The following is a 21,699-nucleotide window of genomic DNA, read 5'->3' as shown; positions in this document are numbered from 1 at the left end:
GGAACAGCCACGGTGGAGGGAATAGCACAGTGGAGGGAAAAGCATGGTGGAGGGAACAGCAGGTGGAGGAACAGCATGGTGGAGGGAACAGCAAGCTGGAGAAGGAACAGTGCGGTGGAGGGAACAGAAAGCTGGAGAGGGAACAGCACAGTGGAGGGAACAGCATGGTGGAGGGCTTGAGGCAGGAAATGCTGGTACTGGTCACCCAGAAACTGGGGCTGCCACTGACAGAAGGGACACAGTGTAAACTACATGAGTGGGCCAGGTGCTGTGGCTCATGCCTGAAACTCACTGTAACTCACAGGGCTCACTCCCAGCACTTTGGGAGGCCAAGGCAGGAAGATTACCTGAGCCCAGGAGTTCGAGACTAGCCTGGGCAACATGGCAAAACCCCATCTCTACAAAACATAAGAAAATTAGCCAGGTGTGATGGCACGCATCTGTGGTCCCAGTTACTTGGGAGACAGAGGTGGGAGGACCGTTTGAGCCTGAGAGGTTGGGGCTGCAGTGAGCCGTGATCACGCCACTGTACTTCAACTTAGGTGACAGAGGGAGACTCTGTCTTTTAATAAAAAAAAAAAAAAAAACTACATGAGTAAATTAAAAACAAATAAATGGGTAAGGCATGGTGGCTCACTTCTATTAATATAGAAGTTTTCTTGTAGTTTTGGAGGTCAGAAGTCTGAAAAGGTGTCAGCAGGGCTGGGTCCCTTCTAGAAGCTCTGGGGGAGAATCTGTTTTCTTGCCTTTTTTTTGGCTTCTAGAAGCTGCCTGCATTCCTTGGCTCATGGCCTCCTTCTCCTCCTAAGCCTGCAGCATAGCAAGCTTCACGTCTTTCTCAGACACTTCTTTTTTTTTTTTTTTTTTTTTTGGAGACAGAGTCTCGCTCTGTGGCCCAGGCTGGAGTGCAGTGGCGTGATCTCCGCTCACTGCAAGCTCCGCCTCCTGGGTTCACGCCATTCTCCTGCCTCAGCCTCCCGAGTAGCTGGGACTACAGGCGCCCGCCACCACGCCCAGCTAATTTTTTGTATTTTTAGTAGAGACGGGGTTTCACCGTGTTAGCCAGGATGGTCTCGATCTCCTGACCTCGTGATCCGCCCGCCTCACCTCCCAAAGTGCTGGGATTACAGGTGTGAGCCACTGTGCCCGGCCTCTCTGACACTTTAGAAGGTCAAGGTGGGAGTGCTTGAGCCCAGGATCAGCTTGGGCAACACAGTGAGACTTCATCTCTATAAGAAAAATAAACAAAATCATCTGGGCACAGTAACTCACTCCTGTAGGCCCAGCAACTTGTGAGGCTGAGGTAGGAGGATCACTGAGCCTGGGAGGTCAACAGAGCAAGATGTTACCTGAAAAACAAACAAACCCCACAAAATAACAGGAGGCTATTACCATAGACAAGGCAGGATGATGATGGAAGGAGCATTTGGAGAAGAGCTGCTTTCTAGAAATAATTACAGGCGTGGTGGCTCACGTCTGTAATTCCAGCACTTTGGGAGGCTGAGGTGGGTGGATCACCTGAGGTCAGGAGTTCAAGACCAGCCTGGCCAACATGGTGAAAACCCTGTCTGTACTAAAAACACAAAAATTAGCTGGGCATCGTGGCGGGTGCCTGTAATCGCAGCACTTTGGGAGGCCGAGGCAGGAGAATCGCTTGAACCTAGGAGACAGAGGTTGCAGTGAACCGAGATTGCACCATTGCACTCCAGCCTGGGCGACAAGAGTGAAACTCCGTCTCAAAAAAAAAGGAAAAAGAAAGAAAGAAAGAAAAAGAATTTGGAGAAAGAACCAACGAGGTTGGCAGGTGGATTGGATGTAGGGCATGAGTGAAAACACGACGGAAGTGAGGATGCCTCCTGGGCTTCGCCTTTAGGACTTAGTGGTTACTGGTGCCATTTCCTGTGGCGGGGAAGATGAGAAGAAGCAGACTTGACAGGAAAGACCACAAGTTCTGTTTGTTTCCTATTGACGCTGTAACAAGTTACCACAGATGTAGTGGCTTACAACAACACAAGTTTATTATCTCTTTTTTTTTTTGCACTCTTTTACACAGGCTGGAGTGCAGTGGTGTGATCTTGGCTCACTGCAACTTCCACCTCCCAGGTTCAAGTGATTCTCCTGCCTCAGCCTCCCGAGTAGCAGGGATTACAAACATGCACCACCACACCCAGCTAATTTTTGTATTTTTAGTAGAGACGGGGTTTCACCATGTTAGCCAGGCTGGTCTTGAACTCCTGACCTCAGGTGATCCGCCTGCCTCAGCCTCCCAAAGTGCTGGGATGACAGGTGTGAGCCACTGAGCCCAGATGCAAGTTTATTATCTTCTAGTTTTGGAGGTCAGAAATCTGAAAAGGTGTCAGCAGGGCTGGGTCCCTTCTAGAAGCTCTGGGGGAGAATCTGTTTTCTTGCCTTTTTTGGCTTCTAGAAGCTGCCTGCATTCCTTGGCTCACGGCCTCCTCCTCCTCCTTAAGCCTGCAGCACAGCAAGCTTCACGTCTTTCTCTGACTCTGATTCTCCTGCCTGCTTCATAGAAGGACCTTTGTGATTACACTGGGGCTTTATAACCCACCCGGGACAGCCCTGGGGGCTTCTGGGATGGGAGAGGCCTCCTTGGGAGGCTCCCAGCCTTCCCTACAGTCTCGCTGCTTCTCCTCTCTGCCTCAACAGACCCCTGAGTCCCTGCAGCCTGCGCATGCCACCCTGCAGCCATGTTTCTCGGGCCTCCCTCATAGAAGGACCCTTGTGATTTCACTGAGCCCATGCAGATAGTCCAGGATAACCCCACATCTCATGACCGTTTATTTATATCTACAAAGTCCTTTTGGCCATAAAAGTCAACATATTCACAGGTTCTGGGGACTAGGACGTGGCCGTCTTTGGGGGGGCCATTATTCTGCCTCCAATAGCAGATGGAGAGGTGGGAATTTCAGCCTTTATAGGTGTATTGAAGTCACGGGCTTGGAAGGGATCACTAGGGAGAGTGTGCCGGCAAGGACAACAGTGACCCAGCCCCCGGATCCTGGTGGCAGATAGAGGCCAGACCCCAAAGTCACCAGTGAAGACTTGAGGAATGAGGAGAGAGTCCACAGAAAAATCTAGAAGAAAGTGTTTCAAAGAGATGATTACCCCAGGCGCGGTGGCTCACACCTGTAATCCCAGCACTTTGGGAGACCGAGACGGGTGGATCACAAGGTCAGGAGATCGAGACCATCCTGGCTAACACGGTGAAACCCCGTCTCTACTAAAAATACAAAAAATTAGCCAGGCGCGGTGGCGGGCGCCTGTAGTCCCAGCTACTCGGGAGGCTGAGGCAGGAGAATGGCGTGAACCCCGGAGGCGGAGCTTGCAGTGAGCCGAGATCGCGCCACTGCACCCCAGCCTGGGAGACAGAGCGAGACTCCGTCTCAAAAAAAAAAAAAAAAAAAAAAAAAAAAGAGATGGTTACTTATGTCCCGGGCTTCTGAGAGGTTGAGGAAGACGAGGACAAAGAGGGGTCCGTTGGATGTGGCATTGTAGGGACCCCTGGTGACCTTCACAGGAGACGACTCAGGGTGGGAAGTCCCCCTGGGGTGGGTTCAGCTGGGGGTGGGCAGATGCATGCACAGGTGCAGACTTTGTTACTATTCTGTAAGCCACACCGATACGTGAATATATTTCATAATGTATTAAAATGTAGAGTGACAGGAGCTGAGGAAGTGGAGACGGTGTCTCATTTCTACCCCCATCCTGTGCTCTTTAATCTGTCCCAACCCACTGTAGCCACATCATGACTTTTTTTTTTTTTTTTTTTTTTGAGACAGAGTCTCGCTCTGTCGCCCAGGCTGAAGTGCAGTGGCGTGATCTCGGCTCACTGCAAGCTCCGCCTCCCCGGTTCACGCCATTCTCCTGACTCAGCCTCCTGAGTAGCTGGAACTACAGGCACCCGCCACCTCGCCCGGCTAATATTTGTATTTTTAGTAGAAATGGGGTTTCACTGTATTGATCAGGTTGGTCTCAAACTCCTGACCTCAGGTGATCCACCTGCCTCAGCCTCCCAAAGTGCTGGGATTACAGGTGTGAGCCGCTGCGCCCAGCCTCCAAACCTCCAGTTCTGACTAACCCACAGGATAGGGGCACCAATGTGCTGTCTCAGGAACTAAGGCTAGGCAGGGAAAGCCCCCGGGGTGGCCCACCAGGAAGCCAGCACTGCCCCCCAGCAGAACCAACCCCAACGCTGGCGGTTTTCTGGCCTCCCCATCCCTACCCCCACGAGCGAGCAGAGTTTTTGTTAACCATCAGCATCACCCCTTCTCTGTCAGGGTGGGCAGCAGGCAGAGAGCAGTTGCATTTAACCATTTCCTGCCTGGCGCTGTGTAGAAGTAGAGACTGGGCAAATGTTTTCCCCGTAATTCAGAGTCTGGGCTAGGAATCTGCAGGCCACACAGGGAGCCTGTGAGCCCAGGCAACTGGAATGGGAAGTGTGCTGGGCAGGCAGGGAGAAGACGAGGAACATCAGCCAGCTCAGCTTTGCCATCTCCCCTCCCACTCAGGCTCCTGGTCACCAGCCCCAGAACTGAGAGGACACCAGTGCCCCTCCATCGATGCTCCCTTGTGCAGGATGAAATCCTTTGCCATTCTGTAGGTAAGTCAGCCCCAGCTCCAGGGAATGCTCCCCAGGACCCCCTTTCTTGCAAAATCCCCCTCATCTAAACTCAAACCATTCCAACCCCAGCCCTGCCTAATCCAGCCCATTCACCCCTAGACTCTAGCATCACCCACAGCAAGATTCCATCCCCATGTCCAGTCCCACCCCAACCCAATCCTAACCCCCGGCCACCTTTCCTGATGCAATCCTAGCAACAGAAACGATCCCTACAATGTATTGTGTGTCCACCGTGTGCCTGGCAGTCCTCTGAGTCATTTAGTTTTCATCCTCACAACCACACCATTTACAAGAGAGGAAGCGACAGTTCAGATAATGTAAATCTTTTGGTTACCAGTATGACAAAGGTCACACTTTTAGTGGTGGCTGATTCGAAACTCTAACCCTTCCTGAGGCAACTAACTCATCACACCTCAGTGGAATTCACCCCCTACCTATTCAGTCTAACTGTGGCCATCCTAGTAACTAGCATGCGGCCTGGCATGTATTAGGTACTCAATAAATGCCATTTGAATGAATGAATGAATGAATGAATGAACCTGATTCATTCATTAACTAAACTCTATCCATCCTACCCAATCAAACTCAAGTCATAGATTTACTGACAACCTCTTGGCTATATATATATATATATAGAATCCTTGTCTGAGGCGGGGTGCCGTGGCTTACGTCTATAATCCCAGCACTTTGGGAGGCTGAGGCGGCGGATCACTTGAGGTCAGGAGCTCAAGACCAGCCTGGCCAATATGGCAAAACCCTATCTCTACTACAAATACAAAAATTAGTGTGGTGGTGTGCACCTATAATCCCAGCTATTTGGGAGGCTGAGGCAGAAGAATCGCTTGAACCCAGGAGGTGGAGGTTACAGTGAGCTGAGATTGCACCACTGGATTCCAGTCTGGGCAACAGAGCAAGATTCTGTTTTTTTTTTTTTTAAAAAAAATCCTTGTCTGAGAGGCACTGAGTTGAACAGACTCAATCTCAGTCCAGCAGGGTTCACTGAGTGATTCCGTGACTCAAAAATAAAACAGTGTCCTGAGGCTGACAGTGGGGAGGAAGAGGAAGGAGCTACCATTTCTGCCCCTGAGGCTGTGGGGCAGTAAAATTCCCCAGGATGGGTCTGTGAGGCTGGCGGTTCCTCGGTCCACACAGCCAGTCCCGCGGTTTCTTGCACATTCCTTGGCACTTTCACACCCACCAGGCAGTGCTTCTCCACCCACCTGTTCGACCAAGCTCACTGAGGAAAAGCAGCAGGTATCAGCTATTGCTGGACGCCCATCACCACACTCACAAGGCTGGGCACAGAGCAGACGTCAATGGACATGTGTTAAATGGGCCAGCAGATGAGCCCCAGGGATGGGCACTCAGCCCTGAACATGTCCAGTCCTGACCTTGAAGTCCCCCGTTCTGGCTTCTCTGAGTGGCCAACAGTTCCTCATAGGGGCCTGACCAAGGTGGCTCTGTGCCCTCTGACCTTGGCTTTGGGTCTCTGCCTCCCTCCCTCCTCCTTACTGGGTTTAACTTTTTCAGAGCATGTCCCCATCCCCAAGGGGAGGCACCGGGGAGTGACCGTTGTCCGGAGCCACCACGGCGTTTTGGTGAGTGCATGGGCAAGAGGGAGGGCCTTAGGGAGGCTGGTGCTAACCCTCGTGGTTGACCCTGGTGTTGAGAGCGGTTCCGACTGGCATGCTATTTCCGAGGCTGAGTAGTCCAGCATCTCCCTGGTGCCAGCCCCAGGGCTGACTGTAGCTCCGACCACCTATTCTGATACCAGGACTGACCTAGGTGTTCCCTGTGACCCAGCACACTCATGCAGGTGTCGGCCTCAGCCTTGACCCCAGCACAGACCCCTACACCTGGTGAGGGGTGGGCCAGCCACTCCTGTGCCCCCTGCCTGGTTGATCCACTGAGTTCTAGAATGGGGGTGAGAATGTGGCTGTAGCTCGGGAACGCGGGGGTGATCTGGTGTTTCCCTACCCTCTCTTCCCTCCCCCAGATATGCATTCAAGTGCTGGCCCGGCGGCCTCATAGCCTCAGCTCAGAACTCACAGGCACCTGTGGCCTCCTGGGCCCTGACCTCCGTCCCCAGGCTCAGGCCAACTTCTTCGACCTTGGTAAGGACTGGACATTCACTGGCCTTGGATAGCTCTAAAGAGGTCTCCTTGGTCTCCAAGAAAAGGCACCAGCTCACGGCAAATGCAGCGGGACACAGGCCCACGGTGGAGCAAGGCAGGGTTGAGGCATCGCATAAAAGGAGTCAGCGCAGAACCACATGTGAGCGTGCTCAGGTGAGGACAGAGCCTTTCTGATTCTCAGCTCTTCCACGTATGTTTTTAAAGAAAATCTCCTGGATCCAGATGCACGTGTGGACACTGGAGACTGCTCTAGCAACAAAGAAGGCAGCCGGGGAGAGGATGCGAACACAGCCAGGCGGCGCCGGGCTCTGGAGAAGGAGGAGGAGGAGGAAGATGAGGAGGAGGAGGAAGACGAGGAGGAGGAAGCTGGTGAGAAGAGGCAGATCTGGGTTGCTCTGAGTCTATCAGAGCCAACCCCTAGGCTGGCAGCCTCCAAGGGTGAGGGGTGCCTCAGTCTGAGATGGGGAGCAGTGGCTGGACTTTACAGGCCTGACCAGTACCAGCTCCACCCACTCTATCTTATAAATGGGGAAACTGAGGCTCAGAGAGTGGTAGTGATGGGAATGGCTCACACAGCAAGCAAAGCCTGACCAGGTTCTAGCTCTCTTTTTGAAGGGGGAGACAAAAGCTTCTCTCTTGGGGCCAGGCATGGTGGCTCACACCTGTAATCCCAGCACTTTGGGAGGCCGAGGTGGGTGGATCACTTGAGAACAGGAGTTCGAGACCAGTCTGGCCAACATGGTGAAACCCCGACTTTACTAAAAAATTCAAAAATCAGCCAGGCATGGTGGTGTGCACCTGTAGTCCCAGCTACTTAGGAGGCTGAGGCGGAGAATTGCTTGAACCCGGGAGGCGGAGGTTGCAGTGAGCCGAGATCCCACCACTACCCTCTAGCCTGGGCAACAGAGTAAAGCTCCATTAAAAAAAGAAAAAAAAAGCTTCCCACTTGGGAGGTTCTCCAACTTCTTCCCTGAATTGAGCCCTCAGGCCTACAACAGGGGCATGTACCATACACATGCTGCCCTCACATCCCATGCCCACTCCTGACCTGTTTGTCTTGGCCAGGCACCGAGATTGCCATCATCCTGGACGGCTCAGGAAGCATTGATCCCCCAGACTTTCAGAGAGCCAAAGACTTCATCTCCAACATGATGAGGAACTTCTATGAAAAGTGTTTTGAGGTGGGCTTTCCTAAGAGCTGGTTATCACTTATCTATTGCTGAGAATCACCCTACCTCAGAACAACAATCACCACATTTGCTCACAATTCTGTGGGTCAGATACTTGGGCTGGGTTCAGCTGGATGGTTCTTCTGTCCATCTTGCCTGGAGTTACCCTGGAGCTGCAGGCATCTGGTTGCTTGACTGGGGCTGGATGGCCTAAGATGACCTCACTCACTTGTCTGGACCATGTGTCTTTAGCAGGCCAGCCCAAATTTTTCATGGCAGCAACATTCTAAGAGGGCCAGATCCAATGCATGCAAGTATTTTTCAAGTCTCTAATTTTTTTTTTTTTTTTTGAGACGGAGTCTCGCTCTGTCCCCCAGGCTAGAGTGCAGTGGCCAGATCTCAGCTTACTGCAAGCTCCGCCTCCCAGGTTTACGCCATTCTCCTGCCTCAGCCTCCCGAGTAGCTGGGATTACAGGCACCCGCCACTTTGCCCGGCTAGTTTTTTGTATTTTTTAGTAGAGACAGGGTTTCACTGGGTTAGGCAGGATGGTCTCGATCTCCTGACCTCGTGATCCGCCCGTCTCGGCCTCCCAAAGTGCTGGGATTACAGGCTTGAGCCACCGCGCCCAGCTCAAGTCTCTAATTATATCACATTTGCTGATGCCTCATTGGCCAAAGCCAGTCACACGGCCAATCGCATTGTCAGTATGGAGGGGACTACACAGGGAGCTAGGGAGAAGTCTGTGATTCATTGGGGGCCATTACTATCGCACCCTTCTCCACCCCCACTCGCTTAGAGATTTTGCTCTGCCTTAGCATCTCTTTCTGCCCAGGGATAAGGTAGAAGGAGTGGATTTTTCTGCTGCTTCCAGGGGGAGCCATTTCAGGGGCAGAGGTGGCAATTCTTCTAACCTCCTGCCCTCCTCCCCATCCCCTGCAGTGCAACTTTGCCCTGGTGCAATACGGAGGAGTGATCCAGACTGAGTTTGACCTTCGGGACAGCCAGGATGTGATGGCCTCCCTCGACAAAGTCCAGAATATCACTCAAGTGGGGAGTGTCACCAAGACTGCCTCAGCCATGCAACATGTCTTGTGAGTGTGGGGGCTGCAGGAATTATTCTGGCCATGCCCAGAGTCTCTGTGGCATCATGCTTGGAGGAAGTGGCTGGACAGAACTGCAGAAGAGAATTAGGGTTCCAGCCTTTCCCTGGCTGAGAGAGAACGTGAGGGATGATACCTCAAGACTGTCTTCCAAAAAGTCTTCCAAGGACTTCCTCTTGTGAGAGGCAGGAGAGCAGAGTGCTCGGTGGACGGGCTGGCTGGGTTCAGATCTCAGCTCTGGTTTGTATCTGTGTGACCTCGGGCAAACTGAAGGACCTTGTGACCTGGGCTTCTGTTTCCTCACTTTAAAAATGAGAAAAATAGGCTGAGCGCGGTAGCTCACACTTGTAATCCCAGCACTTTGGGAGGCCAAGGCAGGTGGATCACCTGAGGTCAGGAGTTTGAGACCAGCCTGGCCAACATGGTGAAACTCTGTCTCTACTAAAAATACAAAGGGTGTGGTGGCAGGTGCCTGTAATCCCAGCTACTTGGGAGGCTGAGGCAGGAGAAACGCTTGAACTCGGGAGGCAGAGGTTGCAGTGAGTTGAGATGGTGCCACTGCACTCCAGCCTGGGCAACAGAGTGAGACTCCATCTCTCTCAAGAAAATAATAATAATAAAATAAATAAATAAAATGAGAATGATAATAGTACTCACAGCTTGGAGCAGTGGCTTGTGCCTATAGTTCCAGCTACTCAGGAAGCTGAGGCAGGAGGACTGCTTGAACCCAGGAGTCTAAGGATGCAGTGAGTCATGATCACACCACTGTACTCCAGTCTGGGTGACAGAGTGAAATGCTGTCTCTAAAAAAGAAAGACAAATAATAGCACTTACCTGGCAGATTTTGTGGCAGTTGGATGGGTTAAAATATACAGTGTTGGCCAGGCGTTGTGGCTCACGCCTGTAATCTCAGCACTTTGGGAGGCCGAGGCGGGTGGATCACGAGGTCAGGAGATCAAGACTATCCTGGCTAACACAGTGAAACCCCATCTCTACTAAAAATAAAAAAAAATTAGCTGGGCATGGTGGCGGGCGCCTGTAGTCCCAGCTACTCAGGAGGCTGAGGCAGGAGAATGGCATGAACCCGGGAGGCGGAGCTTGCAGTGAGCCGAGATGGCACCACTGCACTCCAGCCTGGGCAAAAAAGCGAGACTCCGTCTCAAAAAAAAAAAAAATTTATATATATATATATATATATATATAGTGTTTACAGCAGTGCCTGGCACATGATAAACGCCATGTGAGTATTATCTATCATTTTAATGTCATTACTCTTCCTGTATGCACACAAAAGGAATAGAATGCCAGCCAGCACCTTTCTGCTGGGAGCAGGTGAGAAGCAAGAACACCTGTGTTACAGCCCTCCCTCTGCCTAGCCTCACTGTGTGACTTAAGGGGGCATCACCCCCTTCTTTGGGTCTTTTGGGAGGATTGTGAACCCTCCCCATTCTAATACAGGTCAGAGAATGAAGTCTGTCCTGGAGTCGGTCATGCCTCTGGCAAAGCTCTCTTCTTCCTTTACTCTCCCCTGCTCAGAGACAACATCTTCACCTCAAGCCACGGCTCCAGAAGAAAGGCATCCAAGGTCATGGTGGTGCTCACCGATGGTGGCATATTCGAGGACCCCCTCGACCTTACGACAGTCATCAACTCCCCTAAAATGCATGGTGTTGAGCGCTTTGCCATTGGGGTAAGAGCCAGGAGCCGGGAGGCCCCTCCTGACCCTGCTCAGCCTGGGGTGGGGAGGAGTCAGGGTTGTCGATGGGGGCTTCTCTGTAAGCAGCTTATCCAGACCCTGTTCTATTCGCAAACACTCCCCTTCTCCCCATGCCCTGTCATCCCAGAGAGGGCCCATTTCCCCATGGTGGTCACAGCTTCCTGGCCAAATAGTGACGGGAGAGCCCACAGGAAACGCACCAAGGAAGGTTCCTGGAGGACCGTGGTGCCGAGCTGAGTCCTGCCAGACAAACGGGAGTAGCTGGCCTAGGGCACAGGGGAGGCAGAGAGGGCCCCGCAGGCAGAGGGAAGGGGAGTAGCTGCTTAGGGCACAGGAGAGGCAGAGAGGGGCCCGCAGGCAGAGGGAAGTGGAGTAGCTGCTTAGGGCACAGGAGAGGCAGAGAGGGGCCCGCAGGCAGAGGGAACGGGAGTAGCTGGCCTAGGGCACAGGGGAGGCAGAGAGGGGCCCTGCAGGCAGAGGGAACGGGAGTAGCTGCTTAGGGCACAGGGTAGGCAGAGAGGGGCCCGCAGGCAGAGGGAACAGCATGTGCAGAGGTGAGGAGGGGCTCGGTGTGTTCAGGAGAACTAGTGTACTTTGGTAAAACTGGAATTTTGCCCAGAGTGTGTGTAGAACAGGGAATAGGGAAAGGAGGAGAAAGGAAGAAAGGAGGCAGGTAATGGAGGGCCCCAGAGGCCAGGGGGAGGGGCTCAGCTCTCTCCCTGGGCCTGGGGAATCCTCGAGGCGCTGACTCACTGACCCAGGCCCCCTGTGCAGGTGGGAGAAGAATTTAAGAGTGCTAGAACTGAGAGGGAACTCAACCTGATCGCCTCAGACCCGGATGAGACCCACGCTTTCAAGGTGACTAACTACATGGCGCTGGATGGGCTGCTGAGCAAACTGCGGTACAACATCATCAGCATGGAAGGTGAGGGCTCCGGGACCCACGCCACCACAGGAGACCCCAGCCTGTGCTCCAGCCCTGCCTCTGTCCCATCTTCATGTGGTTTCTTTGAGCAACTCCCATCATCTCTCTAAGCCTCAGCTGTTCCATGTCTAAAAAGGCAATGGCCGGGTGTGGTGGCTCACGCCTGGAATCCCAACACTTTGGGAGACAGAGGCGGGTGGATCGCTTGAGGCCAGGAGTTCGAGACCCGCCTAGGCAACATGGTAAAACCTTGTCTCTACTAAAACAAAAATTAGCTGGGGCCGGGTGTGGTGGCTTACACCCGTAATCCCAACACTCTGGGAGGCCAAGGCCAGTGGATCACCTGAGGTCTGGAGTTCAAGACCAGCCTGGCCAACATGGTGAAATCCTGTTTCTGCTAAAAATACAAAACAATGTAGCCGGCCGTGGTGGTGCACGTCTGTGATCCCAGCTACTCAGGAGCCTGAGGCAGAAGAATCACTTGAACTTAGGAGGCGGAGGTTGCAGTGAGCCAAGATCGCCTCACTGCACTCCAGGATGGGTGACAGAGCAAGCCTCCGTCTCAAAAAAAAAAAAAAAAAAATTAGCCAGGCGTGGTGGTGCGTGACCTGTATTCCCAGCTACTTGGGAAGCTAAGGCAACAGGTCACTTGACCTTGGGAGGCACAGGTTGCAGTGAGCTGATACTGAGCCACTGCACTCCAGCCTGAGCAACAGAGCAAGACACTGTCTCAAAAAAAAAAAAAAAAAAAAAGAAGGCAACAATATCTCCAACCTCCTTGCGTCCCAGAATCTCCATGAAGTTCTGATGAACTGAGCTGGTGCTGGAGAAACAAGGATGACTGGAGCGTAGTCGCTTCTCCCAGGAGCTCCCAGACGAGGAAACTGAGGCCTAGAAAGAGAGAGCGAACTGCCCAGACAGTAGTTGCTCAAGGAGAACCTGGGTCTCTACCTTCAACCGGGTGCCCTTCCTGTTACACCAAGCATGGTTCCCTGAGGCCAAGCTGGACTGTCCCCTGCCTCCGTTTCTCCCTTCACCTCGGCCCACAGCAGTCTCACTGGGCTTCTTGGCTTGCAGGCGCGGTTGGAGACGCCCTTCACTACCAGCTGGCACAGATCGGCTTCAGTGCTCAGATCCTGGATGAGGTATGTGGCTGACTCAGCCCCAGGCAGGCTCGCCCATTGGGAAGGGGCCCAGAACACCTAGGATTCAGGGACTCCTGCCTCCCATTCAGGGCTCTGCTCTCCCTGTGATGATTCCTCTAAAAGAGCCATTTTATTTTACTTATTTATTTATTTTGAGACGGAGTCTTGCTCTGTTGCCCAGGCTGGAGTGCAGCGGTGTAATCTCGGCCCACTGCAACCTCCGCCTCCCAGGTTCAAGTGATTCTCCTGCCTCAGCCTCCCATGTAGCTGGGATTACAAGCACCTGCCACCACGGCCAGCTAATTTTTGTATTTTTGGTAGAGACGGGATTTCACCATGTTCGCCAGGCTGGTCTCGAACTCCTGACCTCAGGTGATCCACCTGCCTCGGCCTCCCAAAGTGCTGAGATTACAGGTCTGAGCCACCGCGCCCGGCCTGAAAGAGCCATTTTAGGATAAAGGGAAATATTTCTGCCTGCTCACCTTAATCTGGACCACTGAGATAGACAGAAGTGTGGCCATATTGATGACAGGAGGTGGATTTTTTCTGTGTGCTCAAACATCCAGTTGCTCCCCTGAATACAGACCAGTCAACAGGATTCGGCCTGGGTCAGCCTACCAACCAAGCTGCTTGCTTCTCCCGGAGGCGGGAGTGCAAGGGCACGAGGCAGGAGCCCAGGGTTGGCCATCTCACCTTCGCACCTGCATCTCTGGCCAGACGGGCACTAGGCCACCGAACGCCCCCCTTCTCCCAGCCAGGTTAGCCGCGCTGGCCCAGAGACCCGCTGCCACCGTGGCCTGGCCCTGGGTCCCTCCCACTCATCTGGGCCCCATCCCCGTCCCCTTCAGCGGCAGGTGCTGCTCGGCGCCGTCGGGGCCTTTGACTGGTCCGGAGGCGCGCTGCTCTACAACACACGCAGCCGCCGAGGCCGCTTCCTGAACCAGACAGCGGCGGCGGCGGACGGGGAGGCTGCGCAGTACAGCTACCTGGGTGAGGGCGGGGCCTGGGGGCTACCTGGGCGAGGGCGGGGCCTGGGGGCTACCTGGGCGAGGGCGGGGCCTGGGGGCTACCTGGGCGAGGGCGGGGCCTGGGGGCTACCTGGGCGAGGGCGGGGCCTGGGGGCTANTACCTGAGGAGCAAGGGGCCAGGAGACTACCTGGGTGAGGGCGGGGCCTGGGGGTTACCTGGGAGAGGGCAGGGCCTGGGGGGCGAGGCTACCTGGTGAGGGCGGGGCCTGGAGGCTACCTGGGCGAGGGCGGGACCTACCTGGGCGAGGGTGGGGTCTGGGGGCTACCTGAGGAGCAAGGGGCCAGGAGACTACCTGGGTGAGGGCGGGGCCTGGGGGTTACCTGGGAGAGGGCAGGGCCTGGGGGGCGAGGCTACCTGGTGAGGGTGGGGCCTGGAGGCTACCTGGGCGAGGGCGGGACCTACCTGGGCGAGGGTGGGGTCTGGGGGCTACCTGAGGAGCGAGGGGCCAGGAGACTACCTGGGTGAGGGCGGGGCCTGGAGGCTACCTGGGCGAGGGCGGGGCCTGAGGGCTACCTGGAAGAGGGCGGGGCCTGGAGATTACCTGGGAAGGACGGGGCCTGGAGATCACCTGGGTGAGGGTGAGGCCCAGATGGGGACACCGAGGCTGCGCATTGGGCTGTACTTGAGGTTTCCAAATGGGGTCGAGACCTGGTCGGTCACATGGGCCGAGGGGCGGGCCCTGGTTAGGGACCCTGAGGCTGAGAATTACCGCCTCCTGGATAGGGACAGGGCCTATCAGGTACACCAGGCAGAGCAGCCGCCCACAGGAAGGCGGGGCCTCTCCATCAATAATAGTGGTGCAGTAGCTCACGCCTGTAATCCCAGGAGGCCAAGGCGGGCGGATTACCTGAGGTCTGGAGTTCGAGACCAGCCTGGCCAACATGGCAAAACCCTGTCTCTACTAAAAATACAAAAATTAGCTGGGTGTGGTGGCGGACGCCTGTAGTCCCACGTACTCAGAAGTCTGAGGCACAAGAATCTCTTGAACCTAGGAGGTGGAGGTTGCAATGAGCTAAGATTGTGCCACTGCACTCCAGCATGGGTTATAGACCGAGACTCTGTCTCAAAAATAAATCAATAAACAAAAATAATAATAGTGGTGGTCAATCCTCTCACGCCTCTTCTCAGTCCTCCTAGGGTGTGTGTGTGACCGTGGGTAGTAGATGTGTGCGAACGAGTGTTTTGAGCAAAGCTGCATACGTGACAGTGTGTGCATCACTTCTGTTGATGGGGATGTGTGTGACTGGCAAAGGGAGAGTGTTCGCTGGTGCAGATCTTTAATATAGTGAGAAAGACAGTCTCTCCTATTTTACCCCCCTCCCCAGGCCACTTTGAAGGCCTGACTGGGAAGGTGCCGGGGCCAAAAGAGAGGCCAGGTGGGAGCACACGGTGTGTTCACAGCCATCCCACCCTTGCCCCAGGTTATGCTGTGGCCGTCCTGCACAAGACCTGCAGCGTCTCCTACGTCGCGGGGGCTCCACGGTACAAACATCATGGGGCCGTGTTTGAGCTCCAGAAGGAGGGCACAGAGACCAGCTTCCTGCCAGTGCTAGAGGGAGAGCAGGTACCCACTGGGGAAAGCTCCCACCCCTTTTGACGGATGGGGAATCTGAAGGCCCCAAGGGAAAGGGGTGGGTCCCAGGGTGCACAGTGGGCCAGGGCCCAGGCCGGGTAAAACTCAGGCTCCTGAGTGGAGCTCAAGGGCTCTGCATGTCTGATTGCTACACAGTTTCCTCCGCTGTGGGGCCTGGGCTGCTCCTTCGCTCTCCTATTACTCTCAGTGAGCAAACTGATATGTAAGGACCCAAACCGGGTGGTCCAGGAAGCACGTGGGCACGGTGTAGCCTTGCTGAGGGGTGGAGGAGTGGGGCTCCTGGTGAGCTGAGTTCCTCCCGGGCTGTAGATGGGGTCCTATTTTGGCTCTGAGCTGTGCCCTGTGGACATTGACATGGATGGAACCACGGACTTCTTGCTGGTGGCTGCTCCATTTTACCATGTTCATGGAGAAGAAGGCAGAGTCTACGTGTACCGTCTCAGTGAGCAGGTGGGAGAGTCTCCATCTTCATGAGCTTGATAAGGCTGTGGCACTCAGCCTGGCACAGAGGTGATGGAGGCTGGGAGTGCCCTGGCTCTGCCTGGCACCAGTGGGCAGTGATGGGGAGGTGCTCAGGCTGGATGGCGGCTGGGCAGGGCAGCGGCATCTCTCTCCGCACCCACTTTCTTACCCAAGGGCAGTCGTTGATGATAATATCTCTAATATCTCTTTTCGTTGTTGTTGTTGTTTTTGAGACAGAGTTTCGCTCTTGTTGCCTAGGCTGGAGTGCAATGGCGTGATCTCGGCTCACCGCAACCTCTGCCTCTGGGGTTCAAGCGATTCTCCTGCCTCAGCCTCCCGAGTAGCTGGGATTACAGGCATGCACCACCACGCCTGGTTGGCTAATTTTTGTATTTTTAGTAGAGACGGGGTTTCTCCATGTTGGTCAGGCTGGTCTTAAACTCTCGACCTCAGGTGATCCACCCACCTCGGCCTCCCAAAGTTCTGGGATTACAGGCATGAGCCACCGCGCCCAGCATTTTTTTTTTTTTTTTTCTGAGACTGAGTCTCACCCTGTTGTCCAGGCTGGAGTGCAATGGTACAATCTCGGTTCACTGCAACCTCCACCTCCTGGGTTCAAGTGATTCTCCTGCCTCAGCCTCCCAAGTAGCTGAGAATACAGGCACCTGCCACCACATCCAGCTAATTTTTGTATTTTTAGTAGAGATAGGGTTTTGCCATGTTAGCCAGGCTGGTCTCGAACTCCTGACCTCAGGTGATCCACCTACCTCGGCCTCCCAAAGTGATGGTATTACAGGCCTGAGTCACTGCGTCCAGCCGATAACATTTCTTACAGCTGCATGGGTGGCAAAGCCCATTTAGTCCAGGATCTCATTTGTTTCTCACAGCAACTATGGGAGGTAGCTGCCACTCTTATCTTACGGATGAGGAAGCTGGGGCTCAGTGAGCCTCAGTGATGCCGAGACTTGCTCAAGTGTACCTAGCATGTATGTGGCAGAGCCACGAGTGAAACCCAGGCCTCCCATTTGCAGCAATGCACCCCTGCCCGTGGAAGTAGAGGAGGGCAGGCTCTGAGTCCTGAACTTCAAGGTGGGAGGACCCCAGCTTTCCCCTCATGCTGTGTGATCTTAGGAAGGTCCCTGGCCTTTTCTGGGGCTCAGGCTCCCTGCTAGAGAATCAGAATCCACCAGCCCAGTGAGCGTGCATCCTGGGTGGCAATGGAGTGGGCACCTAGCGCCCCTTCTTGGGGGCTGAGCTGTTTGCTTGCTTTACAGGATGGTTCCTTCTCCTTGGCACGCATACTGAGTGGGCACCCCGGGTTCGCCAGTGCCCGCTTTGGCTTTGCCATGGCAGCTGTGGGGGATATCAGTCAGGATAAGCTCACAGATGTGGCCATCGGGGCCCCCCTGGAAGGTTTCGGGGCAGGTGATGGTGCCAGCTTCGGCAGTGTGTATATCTACAATGGACACTGGGACGGCCTCTCCGCCAGCCCCTCGCAGGTGACCCATGGGGCCCTCTCCTTCCTCTCCTCTGGGGCTCTGACCTCTCCCAGATATGATGACCAAGCCCCAAGTCGACTTCAGTCCTAAGTGCTGGGCAGGTGTCAGGGGGCTGGGAGTGCCCAGTGAAAGAAAGAAGTCCCTCAGGCTGGTGGGAGGTTCCAGACCAGGGCCTCAGCTCAGCCCCTTCAGGTTGAGGGGAGGTTGTGGTGGTACCTGTCTCCTTCCCTGGCCTATACCCTCTCCTTCCACCCAGCTGCTTCGGGTCCCTGCTTCCTCTCTTTCTGTCCCTCGCTCCTGTCTCCCACCCAGCCACCTCTCTGCCTTATCTCTCATTCCCCAGGGCTCCCTCGCCAGCCTCTCACACTGCATGTGTTACGGGCACTTTCACCCACCTGCAGCTCCTCCTGAGAACCTCCACCTGGATGGCCCCAGGCATCTCACTCCTGCCCGTGTGGCCCATCTGAGAGCCTGCTCCCCCAGACCTGATGCTCCTCTGAGTCCTCATCCTCCTCCACCCCCAACACCAGAAACCTCAGAGGGTCCCCAGCATGCTCACACCCTGCACAGCCCGTCAGTCCCCACGTCCTCATGATTCTAGCTGTCTCCCAAGTCCAGCCCCTTCTCTCCATCCCCACCGCTGCAGTCCCAGTTCAGGCCTTGCCATCCCTCTCCCAGCCCACCCAGCTTCCTCCTCCCCTCCATCTTCCACCCCATATCTTCAGTGCCATTTCTAAAGTATTATCCTGATTATGTCGCTTCAAAAAAACAGAACCTTTGTTGACACCCCCACCCCCAAGCCCCACATCAAGCCTCCTTGTACCCCAATCCCCTGCGGTCCACCCCGTCCCTGGCCCTGGCTGCTTCTCAGAGGGTCCTGCTCTTTCCCCATGCCTCACTCTTTCCCTTACTCTCCCCTGTCAAGTCCCACCTGCCCTTTGAGGCTCCACCCAAATGCCACTTCCTCTGGGAAAGCTTGCCCCCTCTTTCCTGGCTCTAGACTGGGGGCTCCCTGGGGCTGGATGGGGCCTGCAATGCTGATTGGTATAGAACATGAAAGAACTCCCTGCTCCATTTCCCTCCCTTCCCTCACCCCACGCCTTGTGTTTCTGCCTCCACAGTGGATCAGAGCCTCCGCGGCAGCCCCGGGACTCCAGTACTTTGGCATGTCCGTGGCTGGTGGGTTTGACATCAGTGGCGACGGCCTTGCCGACATCACCGTGGGCACTCTGGGCCGGGCGGTTGTGTTCCGGTAGGGCTCTGTCCTGCTTTCTGGGGTCCCAGGCCCAGCCTCACCCATTTGTCCTGCTCTAAATAGCTCGATGCAGACATTAGGCACCGAGGGAGGGAGCCAGCACTGTGGTTGGGGGCACAGGCTCTGGAGTCTGCCCGTCTGGGTTTGAACCTCAGCTCTCAGCCCTCTCAGGGTGCCCTTGGGCAGGTTATTTAATTCTAAGACCTTACATAGGAGTTATAAGAGCACTGCATCCCAGAGCTAAGAGGATCATGCAAGTGAATATATGCAAAGTCTTTTTTTTTTTTTTTTTTTTTTTTTTTTGAGACGGAGTCTCGCGCTGTGTCACCCAGGCTGGAGTGCAGTGGCGCGATCTCGGCTCACTGCAAGCTCCGCCTCCCAGGTTCAGGCCATTCTCCTGCCTCAGCCTCCGAGTAGCTGGGACTACAGGCGCCCGCCACCACGCCCGGCTAGTTTTTTTTTTTGTATTTTTAGTAGAGACGGGGTTTCACCATGTTAGCCAGGATGGTCTCGATCTCCTGACCTCGTGATCCGCCCGCCTCGGCCTCCCAAAGTGCTGGGATTACAGGCTTGAGCCACCGCGCCCGGCTTATGCAAAGTCTTTAGCACAATGCTCAGCAATGGCTATGATTATTCAGCATTGTGGAGTTTTTTTTTTGTTTGTTTTGTTTTGGTTTTCTTGAGACGGAGTCTTGCTCTGTTGCCCAGGCTGAAGTGCAGTGGTACAATCTCGGCTTGCTGCAACCTTTGCCTCCCGGGTTCAAGCAATTCTCTGCCTCAGCCTCCTGAGTAGCTGGGATTACAGGCATCTGCCACCACGCCTGGCTAATTTTTGTATTTTTAGTAGAGACAGGGTTTCACCATGTTGGCCAGGATGGTCTTGAACTCCTGACTTCATGATCCACCCACCTCTGCCTCCCAAAGTTACAGGCATGAGCCACTGCACCTGGCCAAGAATTGCAGAGTTTTTGTGCCCCATCCCTCGGTAAATGATCAAGTCCTGTGGCTGTAAATGAGCTCATGGAGCGCCCGTCTGTCCCGTCCTCTCCACCAAGCCGCAGACTTGCTCTCTACCCAGCACCTCTCTGGGCTGCCGCTCATGGTCATCCCGAAGTGAACACGTCTAAAAACAAAGCTCTTGTTTCCCCCCACCCTTCGTTCCCCCAAATCTGTCCTGCCCTCAGGCTTTCTGTCTCAGCAAATGGCACCATCATCCACCCAGAAATTCAGGAGGAAAACCTAGGCGTCATCCTTGATGCCCTTTTTTCCTTCCTCTCCATCACATCAACGCGTCTTAGTTGGCTCTGCCTCCAAACCGCCTCCCAGCACAGGCACTGTCTTCACTTCCTGGACACTGCCACGGCAGCCTTCCCTGCTTCCAGCCCCTGCACTCCATTCTCCACGCAGCGGGAGCCCGATTCCTTCACTCTGATGCCTGAAACCCCTCCACAGCTCCTATTTAGAGAAAAATCCCAATTCCTTACCATGGCTTTACAGGGCTTTTTGTGGCCTGGCCGTCCCTGCCCCTCCATTTCCATCTCCTCCTCGCATCCTCTGTCTCACTAATTAGGCTCCTGGTACACTGACCTTTGTGCTCCTCAAACAAACCAAAAGTGTTCCTGCCACAGGCCCTTGGCACTGGCTATGCTTTCTTCCTGGAGTGCCCTTCCCCAGATCTTTCTTGTTAACAAATCTCAACGGAAATGCCCCTGCATCAGCCACGCCATCTCTGACCACCAGTCTCAGTAGCCCTCAGTCCTTATTACAGTATTTTTTTTTTTTTTTTTTTTGAGACAGAGTCTCACTCTGTCGCCCAGGCTGGAGTGCCGTGGCATGATCTCGGCTCACTGCAACTTCTGCCTCCCAGGTTCAAGCGATTCTCGTGCCTCAGCTTCCTAAGTAGCTGGGATTACAGGCACCCGCCACCACGCCCAGCTCATTTTTGAATTTTTAGTAGAGACGGGGTTTCACCATGTTGGCCAGGCTGGTCTCGAACTCCTGACCTCAGGTGATCCGCCCGCCTCGGCCTCCCAAAGTGCTGGGATGACAGGCGTGAGCCACCGTGCTCGGCCAACAGTATTTTAATTTTTATCACAGCCTTGCCAATACATAGTATTTCCCTGTTTCCCTCATTTATTTGCTTGTTGTCTGCTTTCCCACGAAAGCAGAAACTCATCTCTTTCCCTTGTGCCCTGAGACTCAGGGCAGCACCTGGATGTGGGCATGTTTGATAGAGACCCACTGAATGCATGAACCAATCAGCCAGGCCCTGACCCAGAAGCCGGGCAGTCACTTCTCCCATCCTCTTTGCTGTCTTGTTTAGCTCCCGGCCTGTGGTTCGCCTGGAGGTCTCCATGGCCTTCACCCCCAGCGCACTGCCCATCGGCTTCAACGGCGTCGTGAATGTCCGTTTATGTTTCAAAATCAGCTCTGTGACCACAGTCTCTGCGTCAGGTAAAACGTGGTCCAGCTGACTCCTGCCTGGCGTCATGCTCCTTCCTTTTTGGCTTCTGTAAGGGGAAGGGAAAAAGTACTGGGATGGGGGGGTGTTGGTTTGAGGTCCTGGTGCTTGAAATCCCTCAATTAGAGTTTAGCTCCTTTGTCTCCAGGCTCTGTTAAATGCAAACTGCCTTAAGAAAGGGCAGTCTGGGCCGGGCGCGGTGGCTCAAGCCTGTAATCCCAGCACTTTGGGAGGCCGAGATGGGCGGATCACGAGGTCAGGAGATCGAGACCATCCTGGCTAACACGGTGAAACCCCGTCTCTACTAAAAATACAAAAACTTAGCCGGGCAAGGTGGCAGGCGCCTGTAGTCCCAGCTACTCGGGAGGCTGAGGCAGGAGAATGGCGTGAACCCGGGAGGCGGAGCTTGCAGTGAGCTGAGATCCGGCCACTGCACTCCAGCCTGGGTGACAGAGCGAGACTCCGTCTCAAAAAAAAAAAAAAGAAAAAAGAAAGGGCAGTCTGGCCGGGCGCGATGGCTCAAGCCTGTAATCCCAGCACTTTGGGAGGCCGAGACGGGCGGATC

At 54.5% G+C, this 21,699-nt stretch overlaps 1 protein-coding gene across 1 annotated transcript in view; it reads left to right on the top strand.

Annotated features, from left to right (window-relative positions):
* The window catches only part of ITGAE (integrin subunit alpha E), an 84,418-nt gene that overhangs the window by 27,373 nt on the left and 35,346 nt on the right, over positions 1–21,699 (top strand). The window contains exons 3-17 of the mRNA XM_025363008.1: positions 4,530–4,621; positions 6,173–6,240; positions 6,639–6,756; positions 6,982–7,146; positions 7,843–7,958; positions 8,887–9,038; positions 10,584–10,737; positions 11,539–11,689; positions 12,767–12,834; positions 13,683–13,824; positions 15,285–15,427; positions 15,767–15,907; positions 17,194–17,418; positions 18,540–18,670; positions 20,997–21,127. Of these exons, the coding sequence (XP_025218793.1) occupies positions 4,530–4,621; positions 6,173–6,240; positions 6,639–6,756; positions 6,982–7,146; positions 7,843–7,958; positions 8,887–9,038; positions 10,584–10,737; positions 11,539–11,689; positions 12,767–12,834; positions 13,683–13,824; positions 15,285–15,427; positions 15,767–15,907; positions 17,194–17,418; positions 18,540–18,670; positions 20,997–21,127 (1,997 nt within the window). The remainder of the gene's footprint in view (positions 1–4,529; positions 4,622–6,172; positions 6,241–6,638; positions 6,757–6,981; positions 7,147–7,842; positions 7,959–8,886; positions 9,039–10,583; positions 10,738–11,538; positions 11,690–12,766; positions 12,835–13,682; positions 13,825–15,284; positions 15,428–15,766; positions 15,908–17,193; positions 17,419–18,539; positions 18,671–20,996; positions 21,128–21,699) is intronic.

This window comes from Theropithecus gelada, chromosome 16, assembly GCF_003255815.1.
Source record: "Theropithecus gelada isolate Dixy chromosome 16, Tgel_1.0, whole genome shotgun sequence".
In the NCBI taxonomy this organism is placed as follows: domain Eukaryota; kingdom Metazoa; phylum Chordata; class Mammalia; order Primates; family Cercopithecidae; genus Theropithecus; species Theropithecus gelada.
This window is presented reverse-complemented; position numbering and strand designations above follow the sequence as displayed.